Raw genomic sequence first — 24,543 nt, 5'->3', positions numbered from 1 at the left:
CTCACTTACTTTAAGTCCCCCTTTATGATGTTTTTCACTTTTGTCCTTGCTTCCTATCCTCCCAAGTTTTGTAACCATTGGCCCCCACCTCCCTAACTCCCATCCTCCCTGAGGTAATGTTCATCTCGCTGTCCCTCCTGTCCTTACTCACAAATCCCTACTATGCCTTCCATCGTTCCCTCCCTCCTTTCTTCTTCTTTCTTTGATCCCTCAAGGTATGTTTCCCTTACTCCCTAAACAAATGTCTCTCTGTGCTTTCTTCCCTCACTTAAGATTCTCCCGGTCCCGTTTATTTGTTCCTTTTTCTTTTTGTTCATTATTGGTTTTTGCCTTCCCGTCTTACCCTCCCTACTTTTATTGATTCTGTAGGTCTGTGCTCAATATTTTGCACTTCATCTTGCTCCCTACATTGTTTTTAATATACAATTGAAAAAGGAAGCTCAGTGGGGGTGAGAATCTCTTTTCACAGAGAGAGCTTAAAGGAAAACACAAACAAAACAATGGAGGGTAACACTTATCTACATTGTGCTCTGCCCTTCTTCTCACTTCTGCTCCATCTTTCTTCTATTTATTCACCTCCCTCCATCTTGATGTTCATCTATCTACCACCCTCCATTTTCCCCCTTCTACCAAATTCCCCTTCTCCCTTTGTTTCCCACCATCTTCTCTGCATGTGCCTCCTTCCTCCCCTTCCTCACTCCTCTTCCACTTTGTTCATCTGCCTCCCTCCCTTTTTCTTCATCTTCATCACTTCCTCCTTCCATCCCTCCACCCTCCCCTTATCTTATCTACCTCTCTTCCTCCTCTCCTCTCTTCAGTCCCATCCATTAGCGGTTATTAAGTTTTCTCTTTGTGTCGTTGTCCTCACCTCTGCTCTATCACGCTCACTCTTCTGCAACAGTAATGGCCCCTAACTGTGTTACTGGCTGCCATGCGCGCGCACACACACACACACACACACACATATGCTCACACATATACACATGCACATAATACACTAACGTACACATGTTGGGCATAGAATATGCTGATGAATTCTAAAAAAAAAAAAACCATAGTCATCTCCTAAACACACACTGCACACTTCCACAGACATTAACACACACAGACATAACCTCTGCCCTCACTCAGAGTGTTCCTTGTCTCTAATTGCTCCTAACTCATTTAGCACTTCATGTTAGCTCAGCTAGATCCAATTACAGCAAAAGAGAGAGTGAAGTTTGAGTAGAAGGCCATTTAACCTTATGGCAGACAGAAATGTAACACATAGCTCCAGTTCAATTATATTAAACAGAGGAACAGATTATATATAAACCTGTAATATTTTTTCAAATAAGTTTTAAGAAATCAAAATGTAAGAATCTAAAGACATTTAAATATAAATTAAGAAACAAAGCTGGTAAACCAAGTATATTGTTGAACTAACATCTTGTTACTGTAAAGTCAAAAACTATAAATGGGCAGAACAGAAAACGACAGCAACTTAATGACAGGAAAATGATTGGAGATTTTTGCAGAGCCGATGAAGTACAGCTTTTCATATTGCACTAATGCAAGAGCAACAGACACATGCCACTGCATCCTGCTTAGAATATAAATCATATTATTTACACTATTTACATTGAGAGGCAAAAATACTTTCACAGTGTAACTTTTTTTCACTGCATTTTTGATGCATTTGGTCAAAGTAAATACTGTTCACATACACTATATCTCTCCATAGCCATATTGTGAGTTGTCCTAAATATACAGTTCAGCAAATATTTTCAGTCTTAATGTCTTTCATCATGCTAATTTAAAATGCCAAAACTATAAATCAGTCATATCATCATTTTTGCTGTACTTAAAATGTCTGGATTGAGTTTCTGTGAGACTGATAGACACAAAATTAAAACAGAAAATATTAAGTATTTGTGTTTGTACATTTAAAAAATTATAGTTCTGATACTGAGGAATTTAAGCACTTTTAGGTGTATGTGTACATTGTCTTTTTGTAGCTATAGTCAGAACAATGTGGTCATATTTACAGGGATACAGTATTTGGGACTGGGATACAAAAATGTAGTGTTGCTATGAAAATCCACTCATTACTATATTCTCTTTTCAGGTTTTATGTACTTTGGCTACATGTGGTTTCCTAAAAGACTTGGAGTTCATGGCTGGCCTAAATAAATAAAAGTAAACAACACGCTGAGTTTAAAGCATTTTCACAACATCGGGTTCTAGCTAGGAAAGTTAGAATTTTTAAACACAGTCATGAATAACTTTGTAACTTTTAATTAAATGAGGTTTTATTGTACTCTGCAGGGGGCATTCAACACACAAAAGAGCTCTCCAAATATTGGAACTGTGTACAAAATGGCTGCATTTATTTAAAAGACAGACTGGGGATTAATCTTTTTATTGTCTAACAAGTATGTAAAAGGAGGAAAAACAAGATGCCTTTCTGGTTCTGTGTATATGCATTATATGAAGCTTGAAGCAGTAAGGGAAACAAAGTGATCTCTTATGTGTACTTGTGTGTTAATGACTCCAATGGGCCAATAATAAACACTTTCTTGCAAGTACAGTAAAGATACTAGTTTGTGTATGTCTGAGTGTGTTTGTAAACTTAATTTACTTCCTAAACCAGCTTCTACATTAATTGCAGAGCCTCAGTTTTAAAAGTCATATCAAAAAGCCTGCTGTGGCTATAGTTGTTTTACTGTAAATAGCATAAAGCTAGTTTACTCTTCACCCAGTATTTGTCAGTTCTAGATGAAAATAAATGACCAAAGGGTGTGTTTTGGAAAAAAATGTCTCAGGTAGGTGGGATGTGAATGGTATTTATAAAAATCTATATGCCCCACAGGTATATTAAATCAATATTAGACTGTCATTGAGACTGTCATTATCTATGTTTTGATTAAACAGAAACATAAAAAGGTTGATAAAATTATGTAGAAGTTATATGTCATGAAAGAAACTGAGATTTTCAGTCTCTCATTTTGACTAAAATAGTGCAATTAACTTTGTTTTCACTGCCTTTGTTCAAGCAGATTACACAGTAATGGCAGCAAAGATTTAAAAGCTGTCTTCCATATTGCACAGTAATAAATGGCAGAAAACGACCTAATGTATGAAAACAAAGTTTAATCTCCCCAGATATATAAAAAGATTAATACATTTGCAGGATTATCCCTTAATGAGCATTCAAATTTCAGGCTCTCTGATGTGCATGACATTGTATTATTTTCCTTCTTTTTTTCAATACATATTCCCATAATCTTCTTTTTCTATCTGTTTTCATATCCATAGCCAAACATCAGTGTGTGCACTATATGTGTGTGTATGTGTGATATTGTAATCCATGAGACTGTTCCTTATCTTGGTGACCTGTGCTCACTTCTTGCTTCTTCTCTCCACAGCGTTTCTTCGAGAAACTTATTTCTACACACTATTGCAATTGTTTATGTTGTTGTTGTGTGACTAATGTACCTTTGTCACAAAACTGGCTGGTATAGATACACCTTACAGAAAACAGAACATATATTACTGCTTTGCTCCTTGCTGAATTCAGGAAGAATTTTCTGTGTATACAAACAACACAGTGCAGAGAACAAACTACAACAGAGTGCAAACAACAAAGGCTTCACAAACTTGGTGTGAATATGAAAATAAAAAAAATAGGTTTTGCTTTTTTACATGGATAAAAAGCAAAATGGTCGCTGTGTTTATTTTACACAATAACTGTTCAGTCAATAACTGAACAAAGAAAATATACATTTTGGGAATTCGGTTTCATTTGCAAAATTAAATCCAAACTATAAATAATTTTTTTTACTGAGTGGGAACATTAGAGATATTTTGTGTTTGTGTGAAACAAGAAGACCACCTCGAGCCAGTCAATCAGATTATATTATTAATAAACCATTGTGGCCTCATTATCAGATACTTCATACAACTTCTCAATATTAAAGAATCTTAAGGAGGATTGTACGTTCATCTGACTGTGCACGTTGTTCAGTCATTCTTTCTCTTTCTTTGCCATTGTTATACATAATTCTCTTGCTCTTATTGTGCTCTTGCTCACTCTCTCTGTCTCCCTCTCCTGTGATTGACAGCTGCTGCTGAGACTTGATCCACACACGTCTCAGTCCCTCTCGCTCTGTAATTAAAGGAATTATACATCAAGAGTCCTGTGAAATATATATAAATGAAGAGGGGAGAGTGAGCTTTGCTTAATTGCAGAGACAAGTGGATGAAAGTGATCACAGCCCAGTCGGACTCTTTTACACACAACATGACATTAAGGGAGATGAAATGGAGCTGCTAAAGCAACCGGTGTGTGACTTGAGAAACACTGTCTTTTGTTTCACTTGTCAGTTGTTTTTTCTTTACATTTTTATTTTTAGTGCCCAGACAAAAATAGTTAGAGTTGTCTGGCAAAAAAGTTGAACCTGGCTAAACTTTTCTCATCGCAACGCAATGTGAAATCATCCACTAACAGTCTGAGTGGGCCTGGTACATTACTTTGTACGGTAAACATGGTAATTCTGCTGTTTACTTGTCTAGTCTAGACGACGGATAAAATGATTGCTCTTGACGTGAACTTTTGAGAGGTGTAAAATCCTTTCTCATAGTTTTATAAATCGCTGTGTAGCGTTTCGGTATCTGATAAGCCTTCAAGCTTGTGAATCTATTAGTCAAACCAGCCTTCCTGGATTTTATTTCATCCTCACACCGGTATTTGAAGCAACATGCCCCCATCAACACAGCCACTTGCACATTTTTAGCGCACTGCTGTTTTCAGCCTGAACACTCAATTTGAGAGAGCCTTGAAAGGAACTGGTGGAGCGTGATGGGTGAGTGCTAGTTGTAGCTGGCTATCACCAAAGTTATTCTTATGCATACTGTAAATTGATATACAGATATCAAAATCAGAAAGAATCCTACTGTACCTGTTGGGGCAGGTACAGACATACACGACACAAAATATTTCAGAGACAGACACAGACATTTCAGCAAAAAATAAAGGTTATGAGTTTTAAACATGAAAAATAAAACGTGATTTTGAATAGCTTACAGCTCCTCTGTTGCACTGCTGGCATCCAATAATAAGGAATAATTTACAGTATCTCAGAGAAGTGAGATATTGTGAGATAGTGAGTTATTTTGAGGGGACTGCAAATTTACACTGTTATACAAGCTGTACACTCACTATTTTACATTGTAGCAAAGTGTCATTTCTTCAGTATTGTCACATGAAAAGATAATAATAATAATAAAATATTTACAAAAATGTGAGGGGTGTACTCACTTCTGTGAGATACTGTAAGTAACAACACATGATTGGGAGGCTTGCAAAATATGTATGGTGTGTAAAACAAGGTATGTAAAGGTTAGGATTAAGGTTAAGGTAAGCCTCCAGGGAATGAATTTAAGTCAATGCAATGTCCTCACAAATACAGAAATACAAGTTTATGTGTGTGTGTGTCTTTGCACTCAAACTTATTAAATCACCAACACATGGATTGTTTGTCACACTTGTCCTTTAAAGTGCCTTTAAGCATCCTAGGCTCCATGATCTTGCACACATTGTGGTCTAATGAACCCCACAAAACACACGTACACAAACATGCTCATTGACACACAAAACACACTCACGCCCCACACACCCGTTTCATCCTACCTGGGGTCTTTCTGAATAGAGTCGATGGAAGGTGAACGCTGCAGGCTGCCTTCGGGTGGCAGGGCTGGTCCAGACTTGCTGTAGGGTGATTCCACCACCGAGGGGCAGTACTGCAGGGTGCGGTAGGGGTCCGCCACATAGGGGTCTGAGCCATACAAGTCTCCGCCTCCACCACCTCCGCTTGAGGTGTAGCCTGGTCCCACTGTGGCGTAGTTGTTTGTCCCACCACGGCTGTAGTTTCCTGTCCCCATGCTGTGACTTCCTGTGCGCTGCAAAGGGGCGGAGTCGACACCAGGGGAGGAGGGAGCTATGGTGGGAAAGTAGGGACAGAGGACATAACTTAGGACCTGGTCATGGACACGCTGGGTCAGGTCTACAGGGCAGAGGAGGGGAGGAGAAGACAAAAGGAAAGGTGAGGGGAGAAGGACAGGATGAGAGAGAGGAGAGGAGAGGCGAGAGGCAGAAAGGCAGAGGCAGAGATGAACAGGTTGTTGGGAAAAGACAATCGCGTCTCCATATGGATGGATAAATATTGGCCACATGCCCAGGATTAACAACAAGGACCAATGTTTAACAGAGGGAAGGATTGACGAGAGAAGAGAGAAAAGAGAAAAATCGACAAAAGTTGAGCAGGCAAAAGTTTGAGATAATTTTAATGACTGCTGAAATCAATGTACAAAAACTGTCTGAAAATATAAAATACATAGAATAATCTACTATAAACTATATTGATATGTCTACATTGTATTGACAATGTAGTGCTAACACTAGCTTTTTTCCTGTATTTTCTTGTTGAAGACAAGTTAATAGTTAACAGAAATACTTGAAACCGACTTAGCAACAGTTCTTTTCCTATGTGAAGTACAGTAGCCTAGTAAAAACCCACTTTAACAATAGTCTCCACAACACTGAGAGTTTGTAAACAGTGTTAGCTTTGTCACTCAAATGACTCATCAGCATGCCATTCTCATTCATGAAAAATGAGAAACTTTGCTCGTAAGCCTATTTGCGCGTAGCTAGAGGACGATTGCAGAAACTTTTTCTGCACAATGAGACATCTGCCTGGTGAGCAATAAGGACTAAAAAAATACATAAAATAAAAAATTTTAAAACAGTAAAACACAAAGCTATCTCTCTTTAGAGTGAGATGGAAATAATTAAATGGGGATTGGCTCAGGGATGTAAGCAGCCTGCAGGGGCACAGTAGCTGTCACCTTCCCTCCCTTTTGCGCTGGAGCGGCAGATCTGTGATATATCAAGGTGTTAATGTGAGTCTGGGGGCCTTGTTTCTCTGGCTGTAAAAACACTGAGACAGACGGTGGGGGTGGGCGAGGGATCCATCTCATCTGTCATTAGGACCAAGGTATGTGTACACAGAAACACACACGCACACACATGCAAAAACACCATAAATGTGTTCTTCAGGGAGTATGCGATAAATCACAGAGCGCTGAAATCAATATGTGGCCATGTGGTTGGCTGGGGCTTTAACACAGGGCCAATGCACCTCCTCTTACAAAGAGAATTAGCCTTTAAAATGTGCCTGGATGGGAAAATGCACACAAACTAGAACACACACTCAAAATATACATGTTGGGCCAGGACACAAGCATTCCCATGCATCTCATAAAACACATATGAGTGGGAACACATGTAAACACAGACATTTACACATTATATAAGCCCCCGCACACATAAACACTAAATTAACAAAGGAGTGGAGGTTGTGTGCATGTGAGTGTGTGTGCTGAGGTTGAGTGTCTCATCGTTATGTGACCAACAAACTTCCTCTTTAGCGCTGTCTTGAGTGATGGCTTTTACTTGACCTTCGCAACCCTCTTATCGTTCTCTTTTTCACCTCTCTCGCTGTCTCTCTCTCTCACACACACACACACACACACACACACACACACACACACACACACACACACACACACACACACACGCACGCACACATCTGATTTGCCACACCTATTTGGAACATTAAGCCAATCCTTAATCATTTTCCAAAGCTCTTATTTAAATTCTTCTCACCAAGTATGGTAAACTCCATTAGTCGGCCCACCAGAGGCACAAGGAACCTTTTGGATGATGTAACCACATTAGCATATTTTTATCTCCTAACTTTAAAATCAGGTTAACAAAAATCCTTTGCCAGCCAGACAGTGAAAAATTCAACTTTCAGACTCTGCCATGCAATGCCCATGAGGCTAAAGGCTGTGTGAGCTCTTCTGCTGATGCCCCAAATTTAACAAAGATCCAAAGAATTACGGAGGGAAAGAAAAACAGTGAGAGATCCTGGGAAAAAGAGAGAAACAGCTGAGAGATGAGGGATGGAGCTGCAGTTTAGAAAAGGGTCAAAACAGAGGGGAGAGGGAGGAAACAAGAGGCGATGCAGTTAGCGACAGTATAGCCGTGTAGAACAGAAGGTATAGGAGGGTAATGAGGCAGAGTTACTTCCATCAGAAGCAAATCCCAGTCTTTTCTGGACTCTGTGAATGGTGTCTGTCTTTCTGAATGTCTCATTAGTAGCCGGGGCTTTAGGCTAACACCACCAGTGTCAGTGTGCACTGACCGAGAGATTCAACACCCAAATAGGACGATGCCCAGAGCCAAAGAGGGGGTGGGAGAACAGTAAAACGAAGAGAGAAGGAAAACACAAAAAAATGACCTGTCAAATTATTTTCATAGCCTGTGCTGTGACCACTGAATAGGGATGTCCTTGGGTACAAGCTGAAAAAGGAAAGGGAAAGAAAGCACGAATAATAGAGAGAGATGGTAGGGAACATAAAGACATAGAAATCCCCCAAAAATGTCCTGCCAAATTACTGTTTTAGCCCATCCTTTTGTTTTCCCATTCTGTTACTTTGTATTCAGCTTCCCCACGCCTCTTTATGCATTCCACTTTCTTCTTCACTCAATCTTTCTGTCTGCTCTCCCTTTCTTCTTCTCCCACCTTAAGTAAATGGAGTGCTGTTGAATTTATCATTTGCTCTGGTAATGGTGTGTTCTGACTGATGACTTGACCTTTGGGGCCAATATTGCAAAATGGCAAAAATCAGCATGTGGGTGCCTGTTTATGCACGTATGTGTGGCACTGTGTATGTATTCTTGTATTCCTGTCCTTGTGAGAACCAGTTGGGGATTTAGACTGTTGGAGAAATTACATTTTTGACCAGTCTTCAAGACATTGTGTCAGTTAGGGCTTAAATTAAGATTATTAGATTAGATTTGATTTAGGTTTAAAGTTAAGCATGTAAGTGAAAGTTACGGTTTAGGTTTGGGGTTACGTAATAAATGAAAGTATAGTAAGTATAGACAAAATGGGTGCATGAGTGTGAGAGGGTGTGTCTTTCATGAATTTGAAAACCAGCATGAGGGAAACTCGCAGTGTTGTTTCATAAAATATTAAACAGATCATGAAATGCGCTGTGTGTGTAGAAACAGACACACACACATACTAACACCTCTCACACCTAATGCTCTGGCCGGTGTGAAATTGTGTTTGAGAGGAAATAAAAGGGCGGGTGTGTCTTTGTATTCCCTTGCTTCAGCGTAGAGTAAACAAATCGTGGCTGTGCTCCTGCTGGCAGATTAGCGACGGGAAGGGAAACTCTATTAGTCATTTGACACAGTGATACCGCTGCAATTAGCCAGCCGGCTGAGGGGCCAGCTAGCATAGAGCGGGGCAGACTTTTTCTTTGGGCTGCTGAGACGAGGGGGCACTCACTGAATGAACAAGAGATGGAGGAAAACAGGGAGGGAGAGAGAGATAGGAAGGAGGGAAAAAAAACTAGAAGGAGATCAAACCAATCTTCGAGCTTTCCATGTCCATCCTGCCTCCTCATTCTTTCATCTCTGCCCCCATTTCTTTCACTACTACTCTGTCTCTGTCACTCTCTTTTTCTACATCACTCCTTTGCCCTTTGCTTTTCTTTCTTTACTTCTTTCTTCCCCCTCTAGATCTGTCCCTCTCTGTCTATACCTCCATCCATCTTTTTTCTTACCCATCTCTTCTGAAACCTTCCCTTTCAATCCCTGCCCTCACTCTTTTGCTGTAGTTCACCCCCCCCGCTTCCATTTTTTTTGTCTGTCATCCTCTCTCCATCATCCATTCATTTCATGTTTTTCTCTCCCTTTCTTCCCTAACACCCTTCTGTCTCACTATCTCTCTCCCTCTATTGTGGTTGTAGTAGACTATGTGATCAGAGCTGAGGACATGTCCTTTCTCTCGACACGCTTCAGCGCTCAGCACGATTACACAAAACCCCTCAGTACAGTCTCTATCTCTCTCACATACACACACTTATATAGAAATGCACAAGCACACAAACACAAATTTCTAAATATGCAGGTGATTGACATGGACTAAACATGTGTGCCTGTAACACATCTTTTTCTAATGCTTTAAGGTCATGCAACAGCATGCACACACAACCTTGCCGACAGCAGCCGTGGATGAAGCACACTTGCGCAAACACACACACACACACACACACAAACACACACACTGCTTGGATGTGGAGGAGAGTAAGGATTAGTTTCTCCCTCTGTTTATCCCTGGGAGAGCCTCCTGGCCAACACACAGCTCTTGATGTTCCTGAGCTGGAAGCACTGGAGGACACACATGCACATGTAGACACACATACACACACACACACACACACACACACACACACACATACACACACACATACACAAACAAATGCCCTCCTTTGCACTTTTAGAATAAAGTATACAGCGTTTTACAGTGTAGGAGCTGTAGGACACTTGTCTCTGTATAGTCAAAGTGCCATGTCTTTCTCCAAGCATGTCACTTAGACATAGCAGGAGCTCCAGGCCAGTGGCTGCTGCTAAATGTTCATGCTGTGGAAGAACAATAGTGAAAGTCATAAAAAGATGAGTTTCTTTTCTTTCCAACTGAAGGGCATTCCATTTCTATAAGGCATACAGCCACTTCAAGTGAAACGCTCATGTATGCAAAATAAATCTAATAAAATAAACACTGTAGTTTGGCCTAGTAGTTAGTTGCCTTCTAACTGTAGAATGCCAAAACAACTAATTTCAGCTAATTACCATAACAATTTGGATATTTATGTTTTTTTTCATATTGCCTTGTTTCTGTCATATCTCGTCTCAACGCCTTTGTATGTCTAATGTAGCACTTTGAATTGCCTTGTTGTTAATAGGTGTTATACAAGTACACTTGTCCTGCCTTATATTAGCATAATGTTGCTGTTGCTAAGAAAATTAGCAGTATCTGCTAGACTCTTTATCACATTTTCAATATCACCAGGTCAGATTTTACATGATTTTTCTTTTTATTGTTTCATGGCACAAAACTGCAGGAGGAAATCTTTTTAGTGTTCATATTGACAAATATCTGAGAATCCACCAGGTGTACCTTTTTCCTCCCACAGTCCAAAGACATGCAGGTTAGGGGGATTGGACACTCTTTATCACCCAGGTGCAATGTGAATTTCTTCTCCTGTATGTACCCTGCCTCTCGCCCACTTTGTGCTGAAATAAGCCCCAGCTCCCCACGACCTTGAATAGGATAAGTGGGTCAGAAAATTAATGGATATCACACTAAACTTGAACATGACTAACTAACATAGCACATTTGAGTTTGATTCAGTCTAAATAATGTAGTGACAGTGAAACAGGCTTATGACAAAGGAGCCTTAAAGGTGCTTTTCAAGCCTTTCTCAGAGGGATTGTTGATGTTAAAGATACCATACAATTGTGAGGCCATGTTATTTATATGTATCTATGGAACAACAGGGAGACAAATAGCAAACACTGTAATGTATTCAACAACAAACTGTAAATCCATTAATGAATAAAACAAGTTTTAAACAGCAGATATGAACATTTCTTTTCATTTGATGAAGACCCTGCTTTTGTGCTGACTTGACTGGTTTATCTGTGTGATCTCTGAGGACAAAAACGAATGTTTCTTTCTACAGTTATGAATTCATTACTGCAGAGAATATGCTAATCATGTAAACTGAGATAGCATGGAACACAAGTAGAATGTGTTTATGTGTGTGTATTTCTGTGCATGCTTTGTGCATGTACTTGCCTTGTATGAATACACTTTTTACCTACGTGAACAGTGTGTGTTCGTGAGAGGGTGGTGCAGGGTGACTAGCACCAACTTGACTTAAACCTACATTTAGAAAGTGCCATATGTTTTCACAAGGGAAAAAATTTGTGCTGATCTGTAAGTCAGATGCTTTGAGCTGGTAATTACAGCTTTCTGAGGCTTCAGCAAAAACTCACTGTAAACACTGTACAAGTTTAAGCCACAATATAAATCACCTGGATTCAATTTATAACGTGAGTTGTTGTCCACTAAGTTGAATAGTATCGTAGGTCATAGTTTTATTGCCTGTCACAGAGAAAAAAAAAACATTTGAAAATGCAGAGAAATAAATCAATATTCACTTCCTTTGTTCCTCCCCTCCCTCCTTAGGCCCCTTGTCTTCCGTTCCTTCCTTTCCCGTGTGCTCACAATTTTTAACATCAAACTGACACTCAACTAAATTAAGATTAAACATTATCTTTCAACAGAGAGCTGGCTTACACAAATTGGGCATTTAACCAACATGAACGTTTTCACAGTGGAGTAAACATCCATTTATAAGTAAACTCTTTTTTTTTTTTTTTACTGGTGTTCAAAAGACAGTAGGTTCATTAAAAGACCAGCAGGATCAGGGGCCAAGCTGAAACTGATCCTGGCCAAACAAACCTAATCTAACCTGGCGACAGACAGAGCCTAGTGAGTGACACACTAAAGTGACTGGGGAGATGTCTCAGCAGTGCTTTAGTTCCCTGCACTGAGGTTTTATCGGGCACTAATTGATAAAGAACTGGTGATTCAGGTCTACTGAGACTGGTCAATTTCCAAAGCTACGCATTAAAAATGTCTACCCTTATTTTAACCACTCGCAGAGTAAAACACTGTAATTCCTACAGACCATTATTACTTTGTATAGACTACTGCTGTAATGTACATGTTGTGACATTTAGCTAAAAGCTATAGAAGAATGTGCATGTATGTAATGCGTGTATGCATATATGTGGATATACATTTAAAAAGCTACAAATAATGTTTAATGTCCATCAACTACACACAAATACACAGCCCAAATTACTATAATTAGTATTATAAACTACACTTGGACACCTGAGGACATGTGCCAGATGAAAGAGAGCCGTTTCCTTTTTTCTTTTCAAGGATCTGTCATTTTTTCTATTTAAGAGGTGCCCTGAACTTTTCCTGCCTCCTGGTCAGAAGACGCACGGTAAATGCACCCTCTGTTCAGTCGTCTTCGTCTTTACCCATTCCTCCCCACTCTCTTGGGCTTGTTTTTTCTCTCTCATCTCTCTCCTCCATCACTCTCTCTGTTCTGTCCCCCTCATTAGAATGTCAGATCTCATTACAGAAGGAACATAGCAGATTTAAAGGGGAAAGCAAATTGGTTAAAAGGTGTGATGCAAAGTCTTCATATTTCTTTCTCCCCTTTTTATTGTGCACGTGTACTGTATGTGTGCTTATTCACACTGGCAAAAAGGGACCAGTACTATAGAGCTGCAAGTTCAAGCAAAAATAATCCTGCTTTGGTTTTGAGAAACACACACACACACCCTTGTGCTTATGTAACATAGTTGATCCCTTGTCCTGGGAAATGCATGAATTTAATTGCAGAAACCTAAAGTTAAGAACCGTGTGTTCACATTTTCTGCGATTCTTATAACACCACAGACTTAACTGCATTTATCCAAAAATGGAGAGGAACAAAAAAAAAACACACTATATGACAAAACTATTCATCTGCAACAATCAGTGTCAGAGACTAAAAAATATGCCCAAACCTCAAAGATGATACCAAGAATTTACACAGATGTGTGAATATCTCCCCTGCAAAAACACTCAATACCATAATTTTCATATACACCTACGACTAAAACCTTTTCTGCGACACCTAAGAATGGTTTACCTAAAGTAAACTAAATATCCAAGATGAGGCTCTTAAGTTTTTGGAGCAGAATAAAGCACTGTCCAGGGTGCTGTCTGGTTGGTGGGTGATAAGGCATAAACACAAAACTACAGGACTGATCAGAGTAGTGTTTCTGTAGTGACAAAAATGTGATGTAAAATACATGTCAAGTATGACACAAAATGCAAATTCCCATATTTTTCCAATACAGCTCTATCATTTGGTTATCTGGTTAATGGCTGAGAAAATATAACATTGTTTTTACCATGGCTTAGTGATTGATGACTGTAGAACAATTTGTGTCTGTCTCCTCCGAAGATACTGGCGGAAGCAATGTTAAACTACATAACACCCCTTATCAACAGCCATAGTTCAACCTGGCTACTAGATGCACTTGACAAATAGCAGTGGCAGTAAATCTACCCATTCTCACTGTCGCCACCTGAGCTACATGCAGGTCTGATGATAGGCTATTAAAGAGAAAAGGTGCCACATCCATTCAGAGCTGCTGATATTCCCAGTGGTCAGAGTCATTAATACAGGCCAAGATAGCTTTCATGAAATAAGGAGGAAAGGTAAAAAGGCAAAAATGTAAGAGCAAAGGCACGAGGGGAAGTAAAAGGAAGAAAACAAGGAGGGAAGGTCACTGAAAGGAGGAAGGAAGAGAGAAGGAAGGCACGAAAGAATGTGAAAGAGTAAAACATTTCACTGATGTGCACTGTCCTGAATTAATAGCGACTATGATAGATGAGATAAAGGAAAAAAATAAAAGAAAGGCAGAAAAACATAAAAATGGAAAGAAATGATAATACGCTGAAGGAGAGAGAGGTTACTAAAGAGAATGGAGAGAGTGAGGGCAATGTCAGAAACAGGGAGAAAAAGAGAAGAAGAAAGGAAAGCATAGTGACAAACTGTAGGCTGATTTAAAAAAAAAAAAAACACAAAATGTCTTTTTGGAAAAACAAACAAATGTGTAAACCACATCTTGAGGCTTTCTTGCTGTGATTCTTCTTTGTACCAGAATGCATGTGTACTGTATGCATGTGTGTGTTAGAGACGCTGTGACCATGCAGGAATAATCGCTTGAAATAGGCCACATTAACCTGCAGTCCTCTGGGGTGCTGGCCTGGTTTAATCCAAGAATGAAACACTGCATGTCACTGCCTACACACATGTATAATGCAGAAACACACAGATACACACTCGTACTTGCACATTAATATTGTGATGTGCATGGATGTGTGTATGTGCTGGGTAGATAAGGAAAGAGGATGAAGAGGGTGAGACAGCAGTGTGGAAGAATAACTGAAGAAAGGTGTGTGCATGTGAGAGGGAGGTTTAACCACATACAGACATACACACAGTTATAAAGGTGGAGCAGATGTTTAGTAGCAAGTTATTTTTAGATTTTCCTCAGTTGTCTTTAGATGTGGTCACAATGATGTTAATTGCACACTCAACAATGAATGTAGAAGTGAACTGAGTGGTGAAGAGTAGGGAGCAATGGAAACTGAGCAAACAGTGATCTAAACTGGACCTGACAGAATTGTCAAGTGTGTTGTCAAACTGCTGTCCACTGCGCTGCAAGAAAATGCCAGCAGACTTCCCAAGACTACAGGTCTGTTTGTTTATTGGTGTTCTTACTAGATGGACGAGTATATAAAATATAAGTAAATCCTCAGCCCACTTTTAAAACTACAATTACTGCCCTGCGGTTGTATGCCTCCGCCAACCAGTCAAGTTGCAGTTTACATCCATGTCTGTCCAGACTGATAATATATGTAGTGAATACTTGGAAGTCTAGTATAGTGAAGTGTAGGTTTGTGTATTTTTTGGCTAAATGTTATCACTATATTAATGATGCATATGTATGATTCCAATGAATATACATTGTTGAACTGATTAATGAAGGATTATAATAGATGTATTGGCTAAACAGGTACACATTGTTGCAATAAATAATAAAATGTCAAGCAGGGTAGCAGGGTAAACAAGGGGTTGGACCCAAATGCAAACACAGAGGCAGAGCAGGTGCAGTTTAATGATTTAATCAAGACTTGAAGGCTTAAAAGGGTTATCAGGCAGGCAGTAGTCAACACCAGGGAAGCAGTCCAACTAAGGCCAACAAGTCCCAGGGAACAGGCAATAAACAGAATCCAAAAAATCCAGGCAAGGTCCAAGGAAACAGAAGATAAATCCAACAGAATACATAGGTACTAAGGCTAGGACGCTTCACAAAGAGACAAAGACGATCTCACACTGAACAAAGAAAACACACAGACTTAAATACACTCAGGTGAGGGGAGACAACAAGACACAGATGAAACTGATCAGGGCAGGGCAAACAATCAAAAGCAGGAAGTAAAACTACAAGACACATGAGGGAGAACTCTTACCACAATAAAACAGGAAATAACTAAACACAAACCCAAAACCATGACACACATGTAAATGATTACTATGTAAAGAGTAAGTCAATGTGACCTTCAACCTTTGACCACCTAATTCTAATCTATTCATCCTTAAGTTCAAGTGGACGTTTGTGCCTAATATGAAGAAATTCCTTCCAGGCATTCCTGAGATATCGCATTCACGAGAATGGAATGTACAGGCGTACGTACGAACGGACAACCCTTAAACATAATGCCTGCGGCAATGGCTATCGCCATCGCCAGCGCATAAAAACAAACAATTGGAGGCAACGGTGTATTGAGGGTAGATGACTGAGCCATAGAAAATGTAGCACAATGTGCATTCCAGTAATTTGGTTTTTAATCAGACATTTTGCCTTGACAAACTTACCAAATTTTATTCAATTATCCTTGACCCCAGTATGTGTCTGGTTTACTTGCTTCTTCTTCATGTCCTGTTTGCTCACTTCTCTCCACCTGTCTCTCTATCCTAAACTGGGTCAGGAAACAACTACTGTTCTCGTAGCTCACCTGGTAGAGCGCGTGCCCCATATATTAAGGCCAAAATCTTACTGCAGTGGCTCGGGTTCAATTCCAGCCCAGGGCCCTTTGCTGCATGTCATCTCCCCCCCTTTCCTGCCTCTCTTCAGCTGTCCCTATCTAATAAAGGGAAAACACATATAAGGCAACAACCACTGTAGAAACCAGTGTATGTACATTATAGTCACTTAAATTGCTTTTGTTGTATTATGCAGCTCCTCTTCATAGTTAAGTGTCCAGTTAAGTAATGTGGTGGCCCACGCTCTCAATGAATACTGTGAGCTTCATTTGACTGCAAGTGCCTTGTTTAAATTATCCTTGAATTAGCCTGTGCACCGTTTATAGACCCACTGACTACAGCTTTGCAAATTTTGGAGTGAAATACCCACACAAACGTCTCCCTTCTCTTTCCACCGAAGAAATGACTTATAGCATTAATTACATTGATCCATGCCAGCTTAATGAACCAATAATGTGTGCCTGCCATTGCCAAGAAAAGGCACAATGACATAATTAATGACTTACCGCTCACCATGTCAGCACAGCCCTTATCAGTTCACTATGTGCTATCACTCTGAGAATTATGAATCCTAATTGGACAACCTCCTAGTGACTGCACATACTATTCACATGACTTTTAAAACATGATGCGCTAAGGCCAAGCCGTAATTCAACGACCCAGTTACTTCAAGGTGTGGTTCATCTTTGGTGTGTTGATTTACTACTGTAGTTACATGGGCCAAGCACATAGGGGGTTAAAATTGTGTATGGGGTGAAAAAGGCTCATGCTGAAATAGAGAATTTTGCTCAAACATGAGACAATCTATTAAAATACTGTATCATAAGAGAAGCATATCATAAACCTCAAGCGTTGCAATTAAATGTACATGGTCTAATCCAGTCTATTGATTTTTGTAGCTGCAGTGCAAATTTCCTTTGTGAGTTTTCTTATACCCATCTATTGAAACTACAAATACAAGGCGCAGTAAATTATAGATAACAGTGTATCCTCTCGGTACACTTCTGAAGCACACTTATTTAATTAATTCCTGCTTGCAAAGACAACCCTATCACTGTATGCACTGTTCAGAATTTCACTGACAATAATCAAAGCAATATCCCACAAGAATAAGAGCAAACCCAATGACCCCCTAACTCTGAAATGTGCTTCAAAAGCTACGCTATGTGCTTAAAGGCAATTCTCACTTCTTTCAAGTGAGTCAAACTGATCAACTCAAATGCTGGTCTAGAGTGGCATATTTACTGCTATGATTCTGACCCAAATGCTAATGATAGCTATTAAGGCTAGGCTGGTTAATGACATCGAGGGAGCTGTGAACGTGCCGTGACCGACTTGGGTGTTTTCATGTGGGTATGATACGGTAATGGGATTAACATGCCGTACCTAAACCCACATTGAGATAAGCTCAATGAGGTCCTATTAAAAATACATTGCTGGCAACAATGGAGTTACGGAGGGAGTGGGTGAGAATGAGTTTGTCTGACTGTGTGAGTTTGATAGAACTATGCTTCATTCTTCTAAATAACAAAAGGGTCGGTGATGGCCTTTTCTATAGTCCTTATTCTTTACTCTCTCTTATGTATTTTCTCCATTTATCCCTGGGTTGGGTGCAGTTGTTGAAAATGTGTGAGACTGACTACACAGCACAAAGAAGGAGCATTCACCAAAACAGGAAAAGGGCTGTAACATTCAACTCATGTGGGAAAAAAAATCCCTGATGAGTGTTGTTGCATATATATATATATATATATATATATATATATATATATATATATATATATATATATATATACACACCTGACACTGGGTAAGCAAGCATCAATTAACATGGGGAGACTACATGCTTTGAGACTGATTGACAAAATGACCTAAACTGATGTAAATTTAGCTTCTAATGAAAACATCTTTTGCCTCTTCGTACAAGTTTATCCCAGCTTCATTATTAAGTTTATCTATAATCTTTGTTGTCTGTCTGCTGTGTCTGCAGGGAAGGGGGTATTTGCCACAGCTGATGTAAAATATTCAAGGACACAAGACTATGCCAAAGTCTTCTGAGATAAAAATAAAAATAAAGGACACATACATTCAGTTTCATGAGTGTAAAGACATTGTAGAATACAAAACACAGCATATGAAGTGAATAAAAACACAAAAATGCCAAATGAAGCTGCATAGCTGTAACTGATCATACAAATGCAGGGAGGGCCTTACCGGTGTTGTTGCGATAGGGGCCTGTGTCTGGTCCCTGGCTCTGGCTAAGGCTCCTCATGGGGCCCTTGTTGTGGTAGATACGTTCTTCATAGATGGGATCTATGTGGTGCTCTGGGGACCCCAAGGGCCTAAGGGGCTCCTGACTGTGCTGACTACTGTAGGAGCCACGAGAGCCTGGAGAAAAGAGAAATGAAGAAAAAAGATGTAAGGAAGATAGGGGGAGAGGATGAAAGAGAGAGGTCAAAATAGGGGAGAGGCAAACGCGAGACGAGGTGCAGTACATGAGGTAAGGAAGGGTGGAACAGAGGAATTTAATAGATGGATTTTAAGGAGGTAAGGAAAAATGAAGGAAAGAAATAGAGGGAGGAGAGATAAGTTGCAATTTCATACAGGAAGTGGAATAGGAAGGCGGTGATAAGAACAACAGAGGATGAAGAGGGTGAAACAAGATATACAGAAGATGTGAAAGAAAGAGAGGATAAAGAAATAAATAAGGACAAATGAATGTGGCAGAAGATGGATGGATACCCAAGAGAGACAAGAGAGCAGAAAAGGTGTGGGGATGATGGGTGAAAGGCGGCAACATGATGGGAGGGAAGAAAAGGAGAGGAAAACAGCACTCACTCAACAAAAAGAAGGCCTAAAAACAGATGAGTCATCTGTTTTTTGACCTGTCCATTTTCACCCTGGACCTTTTTTTTTGCTGGTGTAGAATGTTACAAAGCACCAAGTGACAGACAGCACACTATTTATATAGTGGATAGATAAGGGCGATGGTGTGTTTGTATGAGTGGTAGGGGAAGTGGTGAGTTAGAGATGCACCAAGTCTGAAGTAGAGAGAAAATGACAGAAAAATAAAGAGAGACATGCATAGTAATACATGAGAAAGGAAGAAAGAGGCAGAGACTAAGAGAGACAGAGAAAAAAGAGCGAGAGAGAGGGATGCCTCTGTATTTCATTTTTTTTAATCTCCACAGAACACATTGCTGGTCGTCAGCTATAAAGTAATGAGATGTAGTGTCCCCCCTCTTGTTCTGTGTTTGGCAGGAATCCCACAGACACAGGGCAAGGAAGACACTGACAGCAGGCATTTGTTCATTACACAGGAGAACAAATGTACGCCTCCCTCTGAAAACACAGAGCAAAAATTAAAATTAGGAAAGAGAAGAAAAGGAGGAGACTGGGGGAATATGAAGACGAGTCAGCAGGGCCTGGGTGACATGGCAGAAGATAAAGTGAAAAGACGCGCACATACTCATATATACATACAGGCTTAGAAAGCTATGGGTGACTGAGAGAAAGAGAGATGGTCCAGTGGAGCTAACGGCGTATCATATCACATTAGCTCTCGGTAGATGGCAAGTCGCGTGCCAAAGATTTTCCAGTGGATGAAGGGGGACGAGTGCAGTGCTTCAAGACCCCGATTCAAAGCTCAGTGAGTATCTACCATCAACTTAACACAGTCAAAACCCCACAACACTTCAGATCGTATCAGAAATCGATGCATGTGAGGCACTCAGTTATCTCAGTAGGATCAAGTGCATACAGTAGCATGTAACCACGCTGTAGTGTCTGCAGCTTAGGAGCGGTGTTTACCAATAAAGCAAGACCAGTCAGTATCTTAGAGACGAATCACAGTGAATACTTAAACAGAAATACCCCACAGTCGTCTGATATTATCCTAAACCTCCTTAATCGAACAGTCTACGAGGTAGGATGGTGCAAGCACCCTTGGGGATGAACAAGAGCCTGCCTGCACTTTCTGTACTATACTATGGCAAATGATAAAGCAGTGGTTTGTCTCATTATGCCTGTCTTGAGCATGACTGTGACAAAGAGGCTATTGCATTTCACGCAACTGTGTACTCCTTTCAAAAGAGTGGTTAACTGACTGGCCTGTTTACCTCCCTTGATAACGAAAAGGTAGGTTGCCTCCTGTCACACTCTGCTAGCCAGCAGTGGCCAGATAGAGAAGACAAACAGAAAGTCGAAGAAAGAGTCAGAATAAGGGAGTGAGAAAGACATAAAGGAGATGGAGAGAAATTGAGAAAATGACAGAAATGGAAGGAAAGAGCGCTTCAATTTTGGACACTATAACACCCATTGAGCTCAACTGAAATTAGGTGAATTTAGAGACAGATAGATAGAGGGAAATGAAGCAAGAGAGAGACAGAGTTGGTCAGAATATGCATGAAGGAGTGCTAATTAGAGTCATGGACACACCCATTAACAGCGTGACTCATCCCAGCTCTCTCTCTTCCTTCATCCCTTTCGTCTTTGAAGTCTTGGTGAGTCGGTTTTATTTCTTTATTCATTTATTTTTTTGACTCACAAGGGCCCACTCATGGAAGTACTGACCTCTTTCTTTCAAAGGGAGAGGGAACTTAAAGAAGAGAAGAAAAAAGAGAGGGATGCCCTCCCATGATGTTTCATTCTGTAAAATATTTAAAAACAAAATGTAAAAACCAACTCTGGTCCCTTAATGCCTCGATCCTGTTTGTGTAGTTAAAAAGAAAGCAAACTAAATATCACCTACACCAACAGTAAAAAAGAAAATATTACCTTCCTTGCTCTTTCATCTGTAATTAAATACAGTACCTACAGTAATTCTACCAGGAAAGGGTGGTATATCTGTCAAGTTAAGACTCAATATCAAAGGTGAACATATACTTCCATCGATTTTCTGGGCCAGTCAAATCAGAAATAGAACAGGACCATATACTTACTGTACATAACCAAGGGATCACTGCTGTGCCTGCTCTGATGTCAACCCCTAGTCAGTGTCAATGCCAATGAAGCTCATTCTTTAAATATCAGCCCAAATCTCAATTTTATTTACTATAACTTTTAATTATCTCTATTTCGCAAAAGATCTTAGTCATTTATTTTCATCAGCTGGGTATCATGCTATTTTGCCACTATGGCAATATTTATACACAATGGACTGTATCATTCAGGCCCTTCATGCAGAAAGCACAGAGAAGAAATGTCTTTTTTTAGGCAATTTCATTTTTTTTCGCAGCTTAACTCCACTGTAGAGTAGGTGCTGTAGAGCTGTTAAGTACCTCTCCAAACAGGCTACTCAGATGAACTCTACTGTGCTTTTTCCAAGAGGATATCACCCACTGTGGATAAGCAAACCTCTAACTAATAGTATCTATAAATAATTCTTGCTTGGTAAGATTGTGGAAATGTGGTGAATACCAGAAATTACAGACAATTACAGTGTAAAGTATTTGAAAGTAAATATCTTGTATTTCCAGGATTTATAGTTGCCTTTACATTGTTCTGATACAATCAACCACAGCGTGGTAGTGCAAGCTCATCAAAGAAAATTCTGGTAATCATATGGCCTAGGTCTGCTAATTATAGTGACAGTCTGAGATCTCTTTTCCATTGGGACTCATTCCTGCTCAGTCTTTTCTTCTTCATTTAAAGTCTTCAGGAGAGATGAAACCCCAGGCATTGCTTCAAGATCACAGTTATGCCCTCAGGGTAAAGCATGAAGGTCATGTTCTTCATCAATATAGCTCCAAGTTTAAAGGACTAATCAATTAAACTTACTCCAGAGCTTCAAAACACTGCTGCCTGGTTTAATCAATATAATCTTGTCAAATATTTCATTTATGTTAAAAAGTCAGCCTGTGGCAAAGGACGCTGTAACAGAAGCACCAATTTGGCTTTTACCAGGACTCAGTCTGAGTCTGTCCATTCACTGGCATACAGAAATGATGAAGATCTTTACTATACTCAGCCCACACGTACAATTAGCTCACAACATGTCCAGAAGTAGAAGTAAACAAAGAGGAAGAAATAAAGATCTTCACATATTCAACAAACCTTAAAATCCCTGGAAAAAATAAGTGACAGAATTTGTCTGCAGTTACAGGAAGAGTAGTGAAGCTACTTCTCATGCTCTAAAGCACAGGGCATACATTTGAGTAAAGCCAAATGAAAGAAGAAGGCTATCTTAAACTACTTTTAGTCAGAATGGCACTTGTAATACAAGCCTTGAGAATTTAAAGTCCTTGAAACAGTAGGCTATCTACAGTATTTAATATAAACAGGCACAAACAGCCAACCTCAAATAAAATTTTACACTACACTACTATGGACCATAAACCGTTTCCACAACACATTTTCATTTTGACATTGAGCCAACTCAATTTTGTAGAGTCAAGAGAGAAAGCCATTAACTAGTCAATGCAACTGCAGGAGCAAATAAAAGTCTCTGTTAGCCTGAATACTGCCTGTTCTAAGACCAGTGTCATTCTAATACATTCAGCTCCTAGAGCAAATAGATCTTATTCAAAGACACAATTAGAAGCAGAATAATTTTAATCTTCTTAAAGCATGTTTCTGTACGGTAGTCACAACAGACCTGTTCATAAACAGCTCCTAATTCACAAATGTAACTGGTGAACAACTGGTGCATTCATTTTGAAGTTTTTATTTACAAAGGGCAGCCACAAAGATGCCCTGACACCTCTTGTGAAGATGTACAAGTGCTGCAATATAGAGTAGATACCAAAGATACCAACCACAACAGATTGATGTGTTTATTAAAAGATTGGCTTTTTCAATAGACTTAAAGGCAGAAATTGACATTTCTTAGAATGGCAGTGAGATGGGTTGAAATTAATCATGCTCCCCCTTATAGCACAAATGCTCTATTGACACAAGATGTTGGATCAACAATAGGCACACATACATATATTGATATTGTAAGTGAATTTCTTACATCCCTTCACTACTCACAGTACAGCTGGTTTAAGAACAGCATAATCAGTAAGACACAGAGTACGGTTACTAAATTCCCATGGTGGAGTTACACACATGTTTGGGTTTATGTGTATGTGCATGTGAGACTGCATGAGTGTGTGAACTCCCACCTGCCAGACTGCCAGGCCTCTGCAGTGTAGCAGTAGCGTAGAGCTCGTGGGAGATTTTGTACTGGTCAGAAGCGGGGTGGGCTGCCAGCCGTTTGGGAGACAGAGTGGCATAGCTCCCTATGCCTGAACTCATCTGCAAAGACAAATATTGTAAATAAACTCAGGGAATGTACAGGGTGATACACTGGTACAATTACTTCCTGTTAGATTACAGTGTGTCGAAAGCCAAATATGTAACAGTTGACATGGCTGATTTGTTTCGATTTTGTGTAGTTCAGATAGGAAGAGTTTTTTCTATTTATTTTGATAGTTTATTTTTGTGTCTATATCCAAAGCAGAAACTTTTGTAAAAATGGGCTTATTAATGGAGATTGGCACTATGTTTAAACCATGTCCAAACCACTTAGAGTTAAGAATGTAATTTACGCTGAGAACATCCACACAAAATACTTCTCATCATGGTACAGTGTGAGATATTGGATATAGGCATTCCAACAAATTTACCTAAGAAACCAGGGTTTAGATAAGGTGCTATTTGAAAAGATTACACATTTGAAGAACTAAAACTGACTTGTATAGATTTTTGTTTGAAGATATGACTCAATCTGTAATTGCTCTGGAGCTGCACTAAACCATTCTTTGTCATGATTAAAGATCTGACAAAGTGGACAAGAATATAATCTTCCCTCTAACACCAAGCCGCTTGGAATCAATCAATAGTATGACTATATAATATTTTACTTAAATAGAATGGTGCAACTGTCAATTACAACTCTGTTAAAAAAATACT

General features: G+C 39.6%; 1 protein-coding gene across 8 annotated transcripts in view; it reads right to left on the bottom strand.

Moving 5' to 3' along the window:
- ctnnd2a (catenin (cadherin-associated protein), delta 2a) overlaps positions 1 to 24,543 on the bottom strand; it is a 252,253-nt gene that overhangs the window by 98,116 nt on the left and 129,594 nt on the right. For 6 of the 8 annotated variants that reach the window (XR_006375784.1, XM_044176683.1, XM_044176687.1 and 3 more), the window contains 3 exons: positions 23,754 to 23,886; positions 18,862 to 19,035; positions 5,672 to 6,044 (listed from right to left, as the gene is read on the bottom strand). Coding sequence is in view for 7 of the 8 variants with exons in the window: in XM_044176683.1 (XP_044032618.1) it covers positions 5,672 to 6,044; positions 18,862 to 19,035; positions 23,754 to 23,886 (680 nt within the window). In the remaining variant the exon portion in view is untranslated. The remainder of the gene's footprint in view (positions 1 to 5,671; positions 6,045 to 18,861; positions 19,036 to 23,753; positions 23,887 to 24,543) is intronic. The other 2 variants (XM_044176686.1, XM_044176690.1) reach the window with 1 other exon arrangement.

This window comes from Siniperca chuatsi, linkage group LG19 (assembly GCF_020085105.1).
Source record: "Siniperca chuatsi isolate FFG_IHB_CAS linkage group LG19, ASM2008510v1, whole genome shotgun sequence".
Taxonomy (NCBI): Eukaryota; Metazoa; Chordata; class Actinopteri; order Centrarchiformes; family Sinipercidae; genus Siniperca; species Siniperca chuatsi.
The sequence above is the reverse complement of the archived record's forward strand: the minus strand, read 5'-3'. Positions and strand labels throughout refer to the sequence as shown.